Source organism: Lutra lutra, chromosome 2 (genome assembly GCF_902655055.1).
Source record: "Lutra lutra chromosome 2, mLutLut1.2, whole genome shotgun sequence".
NCBI lineage: Eukaryota > Metazoa > Chordata > Mammalia > Carnivora > Mustelidae > Lutra > Lutra lutra.
The window spans coordinates 74,063,364-74,079,183 of record NC_062279.1 but is presented as its reverse complement, the minus strand read 5'-3'; the positions used below and the strand labels follow the sequence as shown (position 1 = coordinate 74,079,183).

The 15,820-nt window shown below is 37.6% G+C and overlaps 1 protein-coding gene and 1 long non-coding RNA gene across 3 annotated transcripts in view; both read left to right on the top strand.

Annotated features, from left to right (window-relative positions):
- Positions 1–15,820, top strand: part of KLHL2 (kelch like family member 2) — a 107,532-nt gene that overhangs the window by 89,689 nt on the left and 2,023 nt on the right. For both annotated transcript variants that reach the window (XM_047717737.1, XM_047717738.1), the window contains 6 exons: positions 4,016–4,133; positions 8,466–8,663; positions 9,753–9,854; positions 11,309–11,437; positions 12,036–12,176; positions 15,434–15,577. In XM_047717737.1, the coding sequence (XP_047573693.1) occupies positions 4,016–4,133; positions 8,466–8,663; positions 9,753–9,854; positions 11,309–11,437; positions 12,036–12,176; positions 15,434–15,577 (832 nt within the window). The remainder of the gene's footprint in view (positions 1–4,015; positions 4,134–8,465; positions 8,664–9,752; positions 9,855–11,308; positions 11,438–12,035; positions 12,177–15,433; positions 15,578–15,820) is intronic.
- LOC125093071 (uncharacterized) lies at positions 4,803–5,573 on the top strand. The gene is made up of 2 exons (XR_007125142.1): positions 4,803–5,057; positions 5,096–5,573. It is a non-coding gene; the product is annotated as an uncharacterized LOC125093071 (long non-coding RNA).

The window sequence follows — 15,820 nt, the reverse complement described above, 5'->3', positions numbered from 1 at the left end:
TGGGAGAAGATATTCGCAAATGACATATCAGATAAACGGCTAGTGTCCAAAATCTATAAAGAACTTATCAAACTCAACACCCAAAGGCCAAATAATCCAATGAAGAAATGGGCAAAAGACATGTAACATTTCTGCAAAGAAGACAGCCAGATGGCCGACAAATGAAAAAGTGCTCCACATCACTCAGCATCAGGGAAATACAAATCAAAACCACAATGAGATGAAACCACCTCACACCAGTAAAAATGGCTACAATTAACAAGTCAGGAAGCGACAGATGTTGGAGAGGATGCAGAGAAAGGGGAACTCTCCTACACTGTTGGTGGGAATGCAAGCTTGTCCACCACTCTGGAAAACAGTGTTGTGGTTCCTCAAAAAGTTGAAAATAGAGTTGCCCTATGACCCAGCAATCACACTACTGGGTATTTACCCTAAAGATACAAATATAGTGATCTGAAGGGGCATGTACACCCGAATGTTTATAGCAGCAATGTCTACAATAGCCGAACTATGGAATGAAACTAGATGTCCATCAACAGATGAATGGATAAAGAAGTGGTATATATATATTCAATGGAATACTATGCAGCCATCAAAAGAAATGAAATCTTGCCATTTGCAATGATGTGGATGGAACTGGAGGGTATTATGCTGAGCGAAATAAGTCAATCAGAGAAAGATAATTATCATATGAATCTCTTTGATATGAGGAATTTGAGAGGCAGGGTGGGGGTTGTGGGGGTAGGGAAGGAAAAAATGAAACAAGATGGGATCAGGAGGGAGACAAACCATAAGAGACTCTTAATCTCACAAAACAAATTGAGGGTTGCTGGGAGTGAGAGTGTAGGGAGAAGGTGGTTGGGTTATGGACATTGGGGAAAGTATGTGCTATGATGAGTGCTGTGAAGTGTGTAAGCCTGATAATTCACAGATCTGTACCCCTGAGGCAAATAGTACATTATATGTTAATAAAAACAATTTTATTTATTTTTTAATAAAAATAATTTTAAAAAATTTATTTACACATATTTTTGAAAAGATACTTGTATTGGATGCTCTTTCAGCAACACTGTTTGCCATTTTAGAGTGGTTATATCCAAGATTAATTCTGAATAGGTAGTTAAGAATAATACAAAGGTTAATTTCTCATGCTTACATATTTTATAATAATGATGCATTTTATCATGGTATTGATAAGTCAAATCAGACAAAATGTGGTAGTAGTGCTAAGGAAACTTTTGCAATATTCAGTAATATTTCTTCCATGACAGTGACTTAGTACTTTTTATATTAGGCTCTGATTGTGTGGAATCATACAGATTTTCATGAATGATTCTTTTTATCTCATACATTAGTTTTGCATTTTCAGTAAACAATATTGGGAGTGTGTAAGGCACTCTTGGATTCGGACATCATAATGAGAAACTATGTTTGCTCCTGTACTTTGTTGCCTTTTCACTTTGGAGTCTGTATTTTTAGAAATGTTATCATATTATTTCTGTGTATGTATTCATTTTACTCAGGATATCTGTTGAGATTTCCAACTGGAAAATTATGAAACTTGATTTTTCGGGAGGCATTTTCTACCTAATATTTAGTAGGTGAAGAAAACGAAAAAACAAAGTTTAATGTGCATTTTAGGATGGTCGCTTGGGTTTGTTTAACTCCCTACCTCTTGCCTTCTTTAAACATGTCACATTGAACTTTTCTATACAAAAAAAAATGTTTCCAGTTTTCTATTCCCTTATAGTGGCATAATTAGTTTGGTGTTTCTCAAAACAGATCAGATGCCTTTTACAAATAACTGTGGTGTCAGAGTTATGATCACTTGTTTTGATGGTTAGTAGCACAGTGGTTTTTAGTGCAGTCTCTTGATCTCATACAAATAGCCCTGCTCTCTTGTGTTCCCATTATCCATTCTTTGTCCCTCTTCTCTCTGATTCCTGGGAGTCCCAAATCCTCACCTCATTCTACTGTTCTTGGGTGAGCTCAGGACAGATAATACTGCCATTCTCTGTATTCATTAGTGTGTTTTCCCTTCTGTCCTCATTGTGATGTGCAGAAGAGAACCACTGCACGGAAAGTGTGAGATTCAAAGTTTGAGAATCATGAAATCTAATAAATCAGTATTTTTTCTCAAGGATTTTTTTTTTAAAGATTTTATTTATTTATTTGACTGACAGAGATCACAAGTAGGCAGAGAGAGCGGGGGAAGCAGGCTCCCTGCTGAGCCAAGAGCCTGATGCGGGGCTCGATCCCAGGACCCTGAGATCATGACCTGAGCCGAAGGCAGAGGCTTTAACCCACTGAGCCACCCAGGCGCCCCTCATGGATTTTTTGAAAAGTATTGCCTTCAGAGATTTGTTCTGTAAAAGTGATCTTCGGAGATGTTAACCAAGCCTGTGTTAACTATTGCCTAACTGCTAGGCAGTGTTTAGAAGTTTAAATGCTGATCGATCTTACATAAATAGCTGGATATGGGGTTGATCTGTCTGTCCTACCTCTATGGTTTTACAACCTGCCTTTCTTCTCCCCCTCCCCTTTTTCCCGCTTGGGTGAAAGCAGGGAGAGTATTGCAGATTTTCTTAATTCTTCCTTATTTGCATCAACATTAGAAGAGTGACATATCTGAAAAAAATCATGTTATTGGTCTATGCTCAGTCTTCTTTTTTAAGACCTTTAAAATTTCTTCTACTTTCCAGTTAATAAATTACTAAAAGAGTCTTCTTTTTGGAAACTTGGGATTTACTCTGATTCAGGAATCATGTTTTTGCCATACCCATCTTTCTGTAGTTCTAAGTACAGGTAGGTCATTGCTTTGCTAAGCAAACCTCCCCTTTTTGTATGTATGAGTGATTCCATCTCCTTTTGTTTTGACTTTTTATTTCCTTTGAACATCTGTTTCCTCCTATCATCATCATCTTTCCCCTGAGGTTCTTGCCATTCTTTAAAATTTTCCATGCGTGATATCATTAACTTGTATGTTCTTCGAATTTGATAGCTGTGTTTTCAGTGTTGCCAAAGAGTGCCCCTTCGTACTTGGTAGAAGACAAACCCAGTGACAGCTAAATTCCATCTGTCTCTCAAGGTGTCTCCAAGAAGCTTTCACTGAATTATGGCAACATTCCATTTTCTGATCAGCATTAGCGATTCATGTCTATACTAATCATATACCTTTTTGGTCATGCATAATTGTATATTGTTCTTGAATTACTTCATGGGTCTTGTCTCCTTAGTGAGATCTGTAAGCTCTTGGGAGGTAGAGACTGTCTTGTATTTCTTATGTGTATGATACCTAGCACAGTTCTGGACAAATATAGATGATAGGCACTTAGTAAATAGTTGGATTGAACTGAAGAAATTTGTAGAGCTTGTTTATTCTTAACACTAGCCTATTGTACATTCATTCATTATGATTCCGGGTATCTCCATTATCTGTCCTTTAGATTGATTTATTTGTGTGGCATCAAAGGAGGTCTCTACTTGAGATCTAGGAATGTATGCTCTCTTGTGAACTCCAGTTCAGTTACTTCCCCCTTTCAATAGTTTTTTATTTTCATTTTTTCATGTTTCTTTTAATACCTTACTGCCCTTTTCATTTCACCTACCTACTAACATAGATTTCACTTCTGTCTGAATTGTGGAGACCTAATCCCTGGTCATTACAAAGCCAGGGTCTAGTTTATAGCAAGCCCTATGACCTATCGCAGCCTTGCCAGTGCTGAGTGCCTGCTGTTTTTTGGCTTTAATACTGCTTTTGCTTGAAGGATCAGAAACTTAGTCTAGTTTCTGAAATCCTTATTTTTGACTAAATGTGCTAGATAATAGAATTGTAGTTCTAACATGTGCCCCCTTTGTTGATGTTTATTAAGTGTTGATTAGGTGGTTGTTTTTCCCCAGCTCACCCTACCATTTTCATCCTAACACTCTCCACATCAGTGTCTTTGTAAGACATTTTAAATCCCTCTATATGCAATAGTTGCTTATTCAAGTGCTTACATTTCTGCCCTTCCAGTTGATGGTGGTAGTTGGGGGCCAAGCACCAAAAGCTATCCGAAGTGTGGAATGCTATGACTTTAAAGAAGAGCGATGGCACCAAGTAGCAGAATTACCTTCCAGGAGATGTAGGGCAGGTAAGCATGATGCATTGTGGTCATTTCTCTGCTGTTGGGTCATTGGGAGCTTCACTCTCAGGTCTTATTTTATTAATTAGAAGACTCTTTACTAGAAAAGCTTTGATTAAAGTAGATATGTCATGAATGCCCCAAGACATTGTTGGGGAGAGCCACTTAGTCTTCATCTTTGCATATCTTTTTGATTCTCTAGTAGAAGGTGGCATAGCTTGTAATTTGCTGGATATTTTCCTGGTTACCTTTACTCAAATGTTGAGAAATAATTCTTTAGGTTGGGACCCTTCGTTCTAAGAGATTCCTGACTTTGCTATATAATCCACAGTTAGTTGCCTTCTTCCAGGCATGCATTTTATAAACACTTGTTGAAATAGACTTTAGCCAAAACTGTTTTAGCCAAAACTGCAAGCAGAAAGGCAGTTGTAAACCCCTAAGGGTTCTTCAAACTCAAACTCCGTAATTCATGGGGCACCTGGGTGGCTCAGTTGGTTAAAGCCTCTGCCTTCGGCTCAGGTCATGGTCCCGGTGTCCTGGGATCGAGCCCCACATCGGGCTCTGTGCTCTGCAGGGAGCCTGCTTCCCTGTCTCTCTCTATCTCTCTGCCTCTCTGCCTACTTGTGATCTCTGTCTGTCAAATGAATAAATAAAATCTTTAAAAAAAAAAAAAAACTCCGTAATTCATGGCTCCCATAGCAAATGGAACGTAGTACTTTAGCAGTTTATCTTGGTTACTTGGTGATGGTTACATAGCAATACAGTTATCTCATTCTTTAAGGGCTGTTTAATATTTGGGGGTGGGTCTGGATGTAGTATAGTTTTTGCTAATTTTTGTTGAGCATTAAAATTGTTTTTAATCTTACATAATAAACAGTGCTACAATGAATCCTTGACACTTACATCATTACGTACATGTGCCAATATATTTTAGTGGGGTAAAACTCTAGAACTTAAGTACTGATTCAAAGGGTATCCTAAGAGGAAACACCAATTATTACTACCACAAATAGTAAAATATGAAGGTACCCATTTCCCTACATTCCCAACAACACCTTGGATTAAATTTTTTGAGTTTTGCCACTCTGGTAGATGGAAAATGTTATCTCATCTTACCTTGTACTTCCTTTATTATGAGGAGAGCTCAACATCTTTCTGAATTGTCAGTTTACGATTTTTGCCATTTTTTGTTATTTCACTGGTTTGACAGATAATATGGTAAGGAAAGTATCATTTTTGTCATATGTGGTGTGAATATTTGTATTAATCTTTTCTTTTTTGATTTTACTTGTGTTATTTTCACCACATAAAATATTTGCCATTTTATGAAATTCTGTACATCAAGGTTTGCCTTTGGATTCAAGGATTCATTGTGTAGAAAGGGCTTATTCAGAACTATTTGTGTATGTGTGTATATACATGTTTTTTATTTAAGTTAAAAAATTATTTTATTTTTAAGCTTTTTATGTTGAAATAATTTTACACTTAGGAGTTGCAAACTTACTATGAAGTGTTCTGATATATTCATTTCTTAATATTAATATCTTATACAACTGTGATACGATTTTCAAAACTAAGGAATTAGCAGTGGTACATTACTATTTAAGCTAAACTATAGACTTCATATTTTATGAGTTTTTTCATTAGTGTCCTTATTCTGTTTCAGAAACCCATATTGCATTTGTCATATTTTCTTAGTCTCTTCTGATCTGTGATAGCTCTAGTCTTTCCTTATCTTTCATGCCCTTAATTCCTTGGTTAGGTGTTCTGAAGAATGTCTCTCAGTTTGATGTTTTCTCATGATTAGATGGAGGTTATCATGATTATCTCTAGTGATGTTAACCTCAGTCACTTGGTTAAGGTGGTGTCTGCTAGGTTTCTCCCCTAAAACAAAATTATATTTAAAAATATGAATTTTCCTAGTATTTGCAGAATTTTAATTTTTATATTCACATCAGAAACATCTAGACTTTATTTTTATATAAGAATTAAGATGTGGAATTGTTTTTTTTTTTTTAATGGTAGCCAGTTCGAAGATTTTTTATTGGCTAATTCAGCTTTTCCCATTCATTTGAAATGCTGCCTTTATCATATACTAAGTTTCTACATTTATTTGGTTTTATTCTGAATATTCTGTCCTGTTCCATTGACTCATCTTGTCTATTTATGCTTCAAAATAGAGCAGTTATCACTATAATTACTATGCTTTATAATTTGTTTTAAGATACGATGGGACTAGTTACATGACTGGTAGTAGGACTTCCTTCTTTCTTCAGTAGATTTTTAACATTCTCTTCATATGGTTCTGAATGTTTCTTGGCAAGGTCATTCTTTGATATTTTTTCTTTATTGTTACTGTTGGAGTCTTCCCTGATATTTATAACTGGTTTCTCATTTCATATCTGATTCCTGATTCAGTTTCCTTTTTATTGCACTATAACTCATTAGACTGGGTCCATTCCAAAGTGTATTTTTCTGTGTAAATTTTGCCTTCATAGTGCCCTCGTGAAAGCACAATGTGCCTCCCCACCCACTGCAGACTGGAGTTGATGCCCTTTAAATGTGGAATTCTGGCCAAATTACTCAAACTTTTGGGGGCTTCCCTGTAACTTTGGGGAGTTTCAGTTCTTTTAGTTCACCCCCTCTCCACCCAGAGTGTTTGGACTCATACGTCGTTTTCTTCCTTATCACCTGAAATACCCTAGCACTTGCTAAGCATATTGTATCAAATCTCTGAGAGATGATAAATTTTTGTTTTGTTTGGAGAGAAAAGAAAATGAACACTGCAATGGTCCAGATTCCCACAGTGAACATTCCTCAGTGTTCTTCATGATTCATACTGCCTGCTCTGTTCCCTCGTAGGAGAAATACCACATTTTCTTTATCGAGGGCATGCAGGAAATCCAGGGTTTACTCTTCATCATTCATTAGTTCTCTGTGTACTTAAATTGTCTGTTGCCCACAGCTCTCCTCAAATCCTTGAGATTTACTGGAAAGTAACTTGAGTATTCATTTCCTCATCGAACCAGGGACTGAAAAGTCATTCCTTTCCCTGACAGAGAGCTGCCAACACAGGCAGTTTCATTTGAACTGTAAAGAGTCTTCATGCCATAGGAAGGACTGCACATCCATACATATTTTGGGAGCTGGGGGATCAAGCACCAGAGGGTAAGACAGTCGGGGTTCGCGGTCTGTGCCTTGCCTGATGACATCATATGAAACATTCAGCTGGTCAGCACTTTGGACTGCTGATTCCTGGTCTCCCAGCTGGATTCAGAGAACTGTGAGGCACTGTGCCTGTCCCAAGCTGAGCCGTGACAGAAGCACTACAGAATTGAAGACCAGTAAAACTTGGAACAGTGTATAGTGATGAAAATGCAGACTGTGCGAGATTTACTAACCTCAAATGTGTATCTAGGTGCGATTTGCTCTGGGGGGGTTCAGGAGCTAGAGGTAATCCCTTCAGGCTAAAGTGGTTTGAGACAATGTGGAACTTTCACTGGGACTTGAAACTTGAAGAAAGCAGAGTGGGTGGTAAGAGGGGCTGCTCAGATCAGGACAACCACAGGAAAAAGCTTAGAGAAGTGAAAAAGTGATTAAACCCAGAAGCTAGCAACTTGGCTTCTCCATCCAGGGATTCCCTAACCTCTCATTAGCCCAGGGTCAGCAAACTTTTTACCGTACCAGAAAATAAGTATTTCAGGCTTTGTGGGTTATATGGTCTCTGTCACAGCTCAAGTGCCACTGCAGTGCGAAAGCAGTCCTAGACACTACATAAATGAATGGGCTGTGTTCCAGTGAGACTTTATGGGTGTAGAAATTTGAATTTCGTGTAATTTTTCCTGTGTCACAAAATACTCTTTTGGTTGTTTTTCACCAATTAAAAAATGTAAAAACCACTCCTGGCTCATAGTTTCTAAAAAAAAATAATCACAACCCCTGATTTAGCTTATTAACATGATAAACTTGCAGTACGTTATGCAAATTGAGTATAAACATATAGAGTTGGAAGATCCAAAATTGAAAGGTGTGGGAGCTGTATACAGGTTTGAGCAGGTGGCAAATATTGCCTCAGTATTTAAGTCTGTAAATAAATACTTGAAAAAGCCAAGAGTCAAAATAATGCCTCAGCCCACACCACTGCATTTTTTAATAATCTTGGAAAGGAGGACAATTTAGTGGTTAGATATTCTTGCTAATGAATAGAGTTCTATTTAGTTGGTGTTCTCCCAAGAGCAGTTTATTTTCTGACAACAGCTGTGAACTTACTGGAACGCAGCCTTAAGATAGTGTGGTCGTCTGGCTGCATACTCATCGTTAACTGCTGGATTTCTTTGGCAGGGATGGTCTACATGGCTGGGCTTGTTTTTGCTGTCGGTGGCTTTAATGGCTCCTTGAGAGTCCGCACTGTAGATTCCTATGACCCTGTGAAAGATCAGTGGACCAGCGTTGCAAACATGCGGGACCGCAGAAGCACTTTGGGAGCTGCTGTACTGAATGGATTGTTGTATGCTGTGGGAGGCTTTGATGGCAGCACAGGTAGCTTTCTTTTGGTCTTTTCTATGTTGTATTAGAATTAACATAGCAGGGGCACCTGGGTGGCTCAGTGGGTTAAAGCCTCTGCCTTCGGCCCAGGTCATGATCCCAGGGTCCTGGGATCGAGCCCCGCATCGAGCCCTGCATCGAGCCCCGCATCGGGCTCTCTGCTCAGCGGGGAGCCTGCTTCCCTTCCTCTCTCTGCCTGCCTCTCTGACTACTTGTGATCTCTGTCAAATAAATAAATAAAATCTTAAAAAAAAAAAAGAATTAACATAGCAGTCATGTTTAGGGAATAAATTGTGGCAAATTTAGTAGGAGACTTTTGAGTGTTTTAACAGGTATTATAAAGGTAAGTTAGGTATTATAAAGGTAAGTTTAAAAGCTCCCATCAAGAGTTCTTTTAAGGGCGCCTGGGTGGCTCAGTGGGTTAAGCCGCTGCCTTCGGCTCAGGTCATGATCTCAGGGTCCTGGGATCGAGTCCCACATCGGGCTCTCTGCTCAGCAGGGAGCCTGCTTCCCTCTCTCTCTCTGCCTGCCTCTCTGTCTACTTGTGCTCTCTGTCTGTCAAATAAATAAATAAAATCTTTAAAAAAAAAAAAAGAGTTCTTTTAAGGGGTGCATGGGTGGTTCAGTCAGTTAAGCATCTGCCTTGGGCTCAGGTTATGATCCTGGGGTCCTGGGATCAAGTTCCGCATAGGGCTCCCTGCTCAGCTTCTCCCTCTCACTCTGTGCTCGCGCACTCTCTCTCTCAAATAAATAAATAAATAAATAAAATTTTTTTAAAGAGTTCTTTTAAATAGTGGAAGAGTACTTAAGTCTATAAATTTTCTTCTTTATGCATATCACTGTCAGTCCTCTTACCATGTTTAAAAAGCTAAGAAGTGTCAGTAGCTTGGATAGGAGCCCTGGGGAAAAAAGGCTAGTCCTATGTATCATGTAATTGCTGTGTACATTCCACCATTTTCCTCTTTTAATTTAGACCAATTTAACATACCTGAAGTACTTTTCCCTAGTAATATATGTAAAGGAACAGTTACCTTACGTTTTTTTGTTAGAGGAGGAAATGAAGAGCATTGTGCTTTTTTACAGGTTTATCATCTGTGGAAGCATATAATATAAAGTCTAATGAGTGGTTTCACGTGGCTCCAATGAACACAAGGAGGAGCAGCGTGGGTGTCGGTGTTGTCGGAGGTGGGTGCTGACAGTTGTTTAAGGTGAATCTTTCGCTTTTTGATTGCTAAGAGTGATCCTTCCAATAATCTAAACATCAGTTTTCTAAATGGGCAAGCACATGATCATTTAAACAAGGAAAGGAAGAGCCGCTGTAAAATTTTATCATTTTTTAAAAATTAGCTTGTGTATATAAACTGTGGAAGCCCTTGTTTTCCAGTCCTCCTTTTTCTTCTTCTGTCCTCTTTTTCATCCCATTCTTTTCTCTCTCTCTCTCTCTCTCTCTGTGTGTTTGTAACCTATATAAACCTGTTAACTGATCACAATTCAGTTGTTGAGGGAACAAATCAGAAGACATATGTGCAAAATTTTATTGCTGGAGAAAGGCTCTTTCACATTTAGGAGGATGGGTTGCCACAATTATTTATATCCTACCTTGTCCACCGAAAGAGCTTAAGAAAGGTTGTAACTATTATTTTTTGGCGCAATTTTTTTTTATTTTAAATCTGCCTGGGCAGATTTGTGGGTTCTCACTCCTTCCCCACTATTGGTATAATTCTTTGCACTAACTTTTTTTTAGAACAGCTTTATTGCAATATAATTCACATACCATACAGTTCACCCATTTAAAGTGTACAATTCAATGTGCACACATCACCACAATTCATTTTAGAACACTTTTATTCCCTCAAGAAGCAGCCCCACTTCCCTTAGCTGTCACCCCCATCTCCCTAGCTCTCAGCAGCCACTAATCTACTTTGTCTATGTATAAGTTTCCCACTTATGGACATTTCATATTAATGAAATAATACAGTATGTGCTCTTTTGTGATTGGCTTCTTTGATTTGAAGTCATGTTTTTTGGGGTTCATCTGTGTTGTAGCATTTATCAGTACCTCATTTCTTTTTATCGCCAAATAATATTCTACTGTATACTGGTATTAATTTTTGATTTAACTTTTTTTCCCATTTTACTAAGATTACCAAGGTATTTGTTTCCCACGATGTTGTTTACTTACCAAATGTTATCCAAAGATGCGATGAATGTACTTTATTATTCAGATTTTTTTTTAAAGATTTTATTTATTTATTTGACAGAGATCACAAGTAGACAGAGAGGCAGGCAGAGAGAGAGAGAGAGAGAAGCAGGCTCCCTGCTGAGCAGAGAGCCCGATGCGGAACTCGATCCCAGGACCCTGAGATCATGACCTGAGCCGAAGGCAGCGGCTTAACCCACTGAGCCACCCAGGCGCCCTATTATTCAGATTTGTTGATGAAAATTTTAAGTTAATATCATCAAATATGCCCTGCAGAGCTTCATAATGTGGTTTTATAATGCCTTTGGTCACCACTAGGGAGTATCTTTATAGTTTATAAAAATAATAAAAGAGAAACTGCTACTGTAGAGGAAAATACTTAATGCCTTGAAGAAATAGCTTTTGATGATTCTGGCTTTCTTTGTGATTCCTTGTTTAGGTTTACTCTATGCTGTAGGGGGTTATGATGGAGCTTCACGTCAATGTCTTAGCACAGTAGAATGCTATAATGCTACAACAAACGAGTGGTCATATATAGCAGAAATGAGCACCAGACGGAGCGGAGCCGGTATGTAGGCAACTCATTTAGATTAAAGCATGAAAATGATGGAAATGAATTAATAAACAAGTGAAATGATTCATTGGCTGCTCTTAAATATATTACATATCCTGATTTTAATGACACTGTTAAATCTCCTTTGAATTAGGCAGGTAGGTAGATAGCTGTATTTAAATATCACTTTGTACAATTCCTAAGTGCTATATTAAAGGCTTCTTGTATCACTTAATTATTTATATTATTTGGCATTCTTTGAGTTTTTGTTCTTAGTTCGTACTGAACTTCATATCCATTTCTTACATATCCATTTCTTACAAGTTCTGTGCTTTATTACTGGTTTGCTTTTACCATGCAAGTTGTTTTCAGAAGGATTATGTTAAAGGACTTCCCTCTTTGTGTTTCACCCTCATATTATTTTTATTGTATTTAACATGCCATGTTTAGAATAGTAGTTCTTACTGAGATTCTCATTTGTCAGACCAATTCATTTCCATTTTTTGTGTGCTTTAATATTGACTTACTTTTATAATCATTTGAATAAACCCTCGGATCTTATAAATTTGTCACTTTTACTCTACTATCGTGTTTTGTTCTTTGTGTTTTATAGGTGTTGGTGTGTTAAACAACTTACTATATGCTGTTGGGGGTCATGATGGTCCCTTAGTACGAAAAAGTGTTGAAGTGTATGATCCCACCACCAATACATGGAGACAGGTTGCAGATATGAACATGTGCAGAAGAAATGCAGGTATCTGTCTAGCTTACAATTATGGAATTTATATTGATTTGTATTCAGAGTTTTACTAGTATTGCTGTATAATTTCATCCTTCTTTTACTGATTTGGGTTTTCTAGTAGATTAGCTCTTTAAAATGAAACATATAGTAATCTTATATAGTGAATGCCTAGCTTAGTGGCTACTTTTTGGTGATAATGTAGACTAAATCAGAGGAAGAGCCCTCTATATTTGATGCTTAAATTCATTCATTCTTACCACAGATATTTTTGAGTGCATACCATGTATTGTGTACTGGAGTTCCCAGTACTCAGAGTTTATCTGGTTATTTGTATGAGGTTAAAAGCTAGTAGTTTATCTGAATCTGAAGAAGCTTACCCTAATTTAATATAGTTCATGATTTCTAAAATTGGAAAAGCTAAAACAACATCAACAATAAGTAATTTTTAAAAAGATTTATTTATTTTATTTTTTTTAAAGATTTTACTTATTTGACAGAGATTACAAGTAGGCAGAGAGGCAGGCAGAGAGAGAGGAAGGGAACCAGGCTCCCTGCTGGGCAGAGAACCCGATGTGGGGCTCGATCCCAGGACCCTGAGATCATGACCTGAGCTGAAGGCAGAGGCTCAACACCCTGAGCCACCCAGGCACCCCGAGATTTATTTATTTTTAGAAAGAGAGAGCATGAGCAGGGGGAGAGGCAGAGGGAGAGAAATCCTCAAGCACACTCCCCACTGAACACAGAGGCTGACATAGGACTTGATCCCAGACCCCTGAGATCATGACCTGAGCCAAAATCAGGAGTCAGACACTTACTTGACTGAGCCACCCAGGTGCCCTACAGCAGCCAAGTAATTTTAAGAAAGCTGAGGTCTTCACGATTAGGGAACTAACTACTTAAAAAGAAGAACTATGGAAGGGAAATAGAAATGGAAAATAGATTCAGCATAGCTAAATAGTCTTTTCAGGAAATGCTAGTCATCTTTAAAATTCCATTATCTTCATGCCATTTCCCATAGTCCAAAATAAGTTCCTCATGATTTTCAAACTCACTGTACACTACTGGATGATTTTTCAAGATGCAACCTCCACCCCCCCACAAAATGCTCTCTTAATCTCTCTTTATTTTTAAAAAATTTCTAATTAAGTTGTGTGATTATGAGGGGAGACTAGTATATGGGACTACAAGCACCTTTCCCATCATCTGGTCAATTGTATTTGGTGAGATTACTAAAAATCTCTTGGCTATAGATAGTCCAGAACCATGGTAAGACCCACAAATCTGGGCCCTAAGTAGAATAAGTGCTTGACCCCAGTACATATCAGGTTAGAAAAGCCACAGTAATATGTGCATGCGCCTTGCTGGATTAGGGAATTTATTTGCATTCTGAGCTTTCATTATTTTCCTAAACACTGGAATAGTCTGATTTTTTCCCCCGCTACCTGTGTTTTACTGTTTTCAAATCAAAATTAGCTCATTTCTTCTAGCAAGAAGAATAAGGCAGTAAATTGTGTATGTAAAACTATCATCCTGCTCTTGCTTTTTAAACAGTTGAACTATATTAAAATGATACGCATTTGCTTCTTGTCAAGAAATTAGAATAGTAACAAAACTGAATTTGAGTAGCGAAAATCCATTCCATTTGCACAGAAGATACTACTGCTGGGCGCCTGGGTGGCTCAGTCAGTTAAGCGTCTGCCTTTGACACAGGTCATGATCTCAGGGTCCTAGGATTGAGCCCCACACTGAGCCCCACAACGGGTTCTCTGCTCCCTCTGCCACTCCCCCTGCTTGTGCAATCTAATAAATAAAATCTTTAACAAAAAGAAAAAAGATATTATTGGTAGTGTACTTTTAAATATTATATAGAGATTTGGACTCATTACTTTGTTATGTTAAAAATCTACAAGCAGGGCGCCTGGGTGGCTCAGTTAAGTGGCTGCCTTTGGCTCAGGTTATGATCCTGGAGTCTCAGGATCGAGTCCCCCCATCAGGCTTCCTGCTTGGCGGAGTCTGCTTCTCCCTCTGATCCTCCCTCTTCTCATGCTCTCTCTCGCTTTCTCTCATTCTCTCTCTCAAATAAATAAATAAAACCTTTAAAGAAAAAAATCTACAAGCATCTGTTAATTAGGTTAGCAAAACCATCTACAAAACTGCAGAAACCAGTATGTGGACAATATCCTCTAGTCGTTGTGATGCTCTCTGGTACCAGTTCTGAACCTTGTTTAAAATTATTAAAAGTATGCTTTTAAAGTATATATTAAAATAAAGAGCTTTTACAAATTTACTTTTTAACTCAGTTTTCTTTGTAAAAATTTATACTTAGAAAACAGTTGCATAGGTATGCAAAAAAGTATGTAAGAGGGATCCTTGTTCATTGCAACATTACTATAAGAGCAAAAAAACTGAAAATAGGGGCACCTGGGTGGCTCAGGGGGTTAAGCCTCTGCCTTCAGCTCAGGTCATGATCTCAGGGTCCTGGGATCGAGCTCCACATCGGGCTCTCTGCTCAGCAGGGAGCCTGCTTCCCCCTCTCTCTCTGCCTGCTGCTCTGTCTACTTGGGATCTCTCTTTCTGTCAGATAAATAAATAAAAAATCTTAAAAAAATAAAAAAACTGAAAATAACTTAATATCTATCAGCAAAAGACAATCATGTTATGGTATTATAAATGGAATATTATGCAGCCATTAAACATTATGTAGATCTATATTAACTTAGGGAAATGTCCAAGGTACGTTGTTTGGGAGTGGGTGCGTAATAAAGCAGTGTGTGTAGTATAAGCAACTTTAAGGTTAAAAAAAGAAGTATCTGAGTATATATGCATAGATAAGAGTCAGCAAAAGTAGTGATCAGAATTTCAGTGGTCATTATTCTAATTAGTACAGAATTAGAGGTGATCTTTTTTTATATATACTTTTCTAGATATTTTGAATTTTTGCAAAAAAATGAGTTATTCTAGTAATAATGAAATAAATAATGCTTTCTGTCTTTATAGGAGATAAAGTAACCATTCAGTATCATTTCTGAATTCATATCATTTAGTGGTCATATAAAACAACTACTGCATAAATGGAAGAAGCAGGAGCTCAGAAGTGGTATTAGACTATAGATACAAAGGGAATTGTTTTCATGTTCACCACTTTCTCTTCTTGCCCCTTTTCAAGGAAATAAGGGTCTCTGGACCACTTCACCAAATACATAAAGGAATATGTATATTTACCCAGATTTTTAAAATAATTGTTTTCTCTCTGCATAATTTTTTTAAAGGAGTTTGTGCAGTTAATGGTCTGTTATATGTAGTTGGCGGGGATGATGGTTCCTGTAACCTGGCATCTGTAGAATATTATAATCCAACGACTGATAAATGGACAGTTGTGTCATCTTGTATGAGCACAGGGAGAAGTTATGCAGGTAATAAATATCTAATTTTCTTACAGTCTTCTATTAGATGGAAAAAAATACATTATCATGATTTCTATATTATGAATATTCTAAGGAGAATTTTCTCAAAGTTTATTTCTTATTCTCTGTTGGATGTATATATTCTAAAATAAAGCATTGGTATTGTTTTGTCATTCTGCAGTCATTTGAATTCAAAATCCCAAAACTTTCTAGTGCAGAATCATATAATAAAACAATGTGGCTAAAATCTGT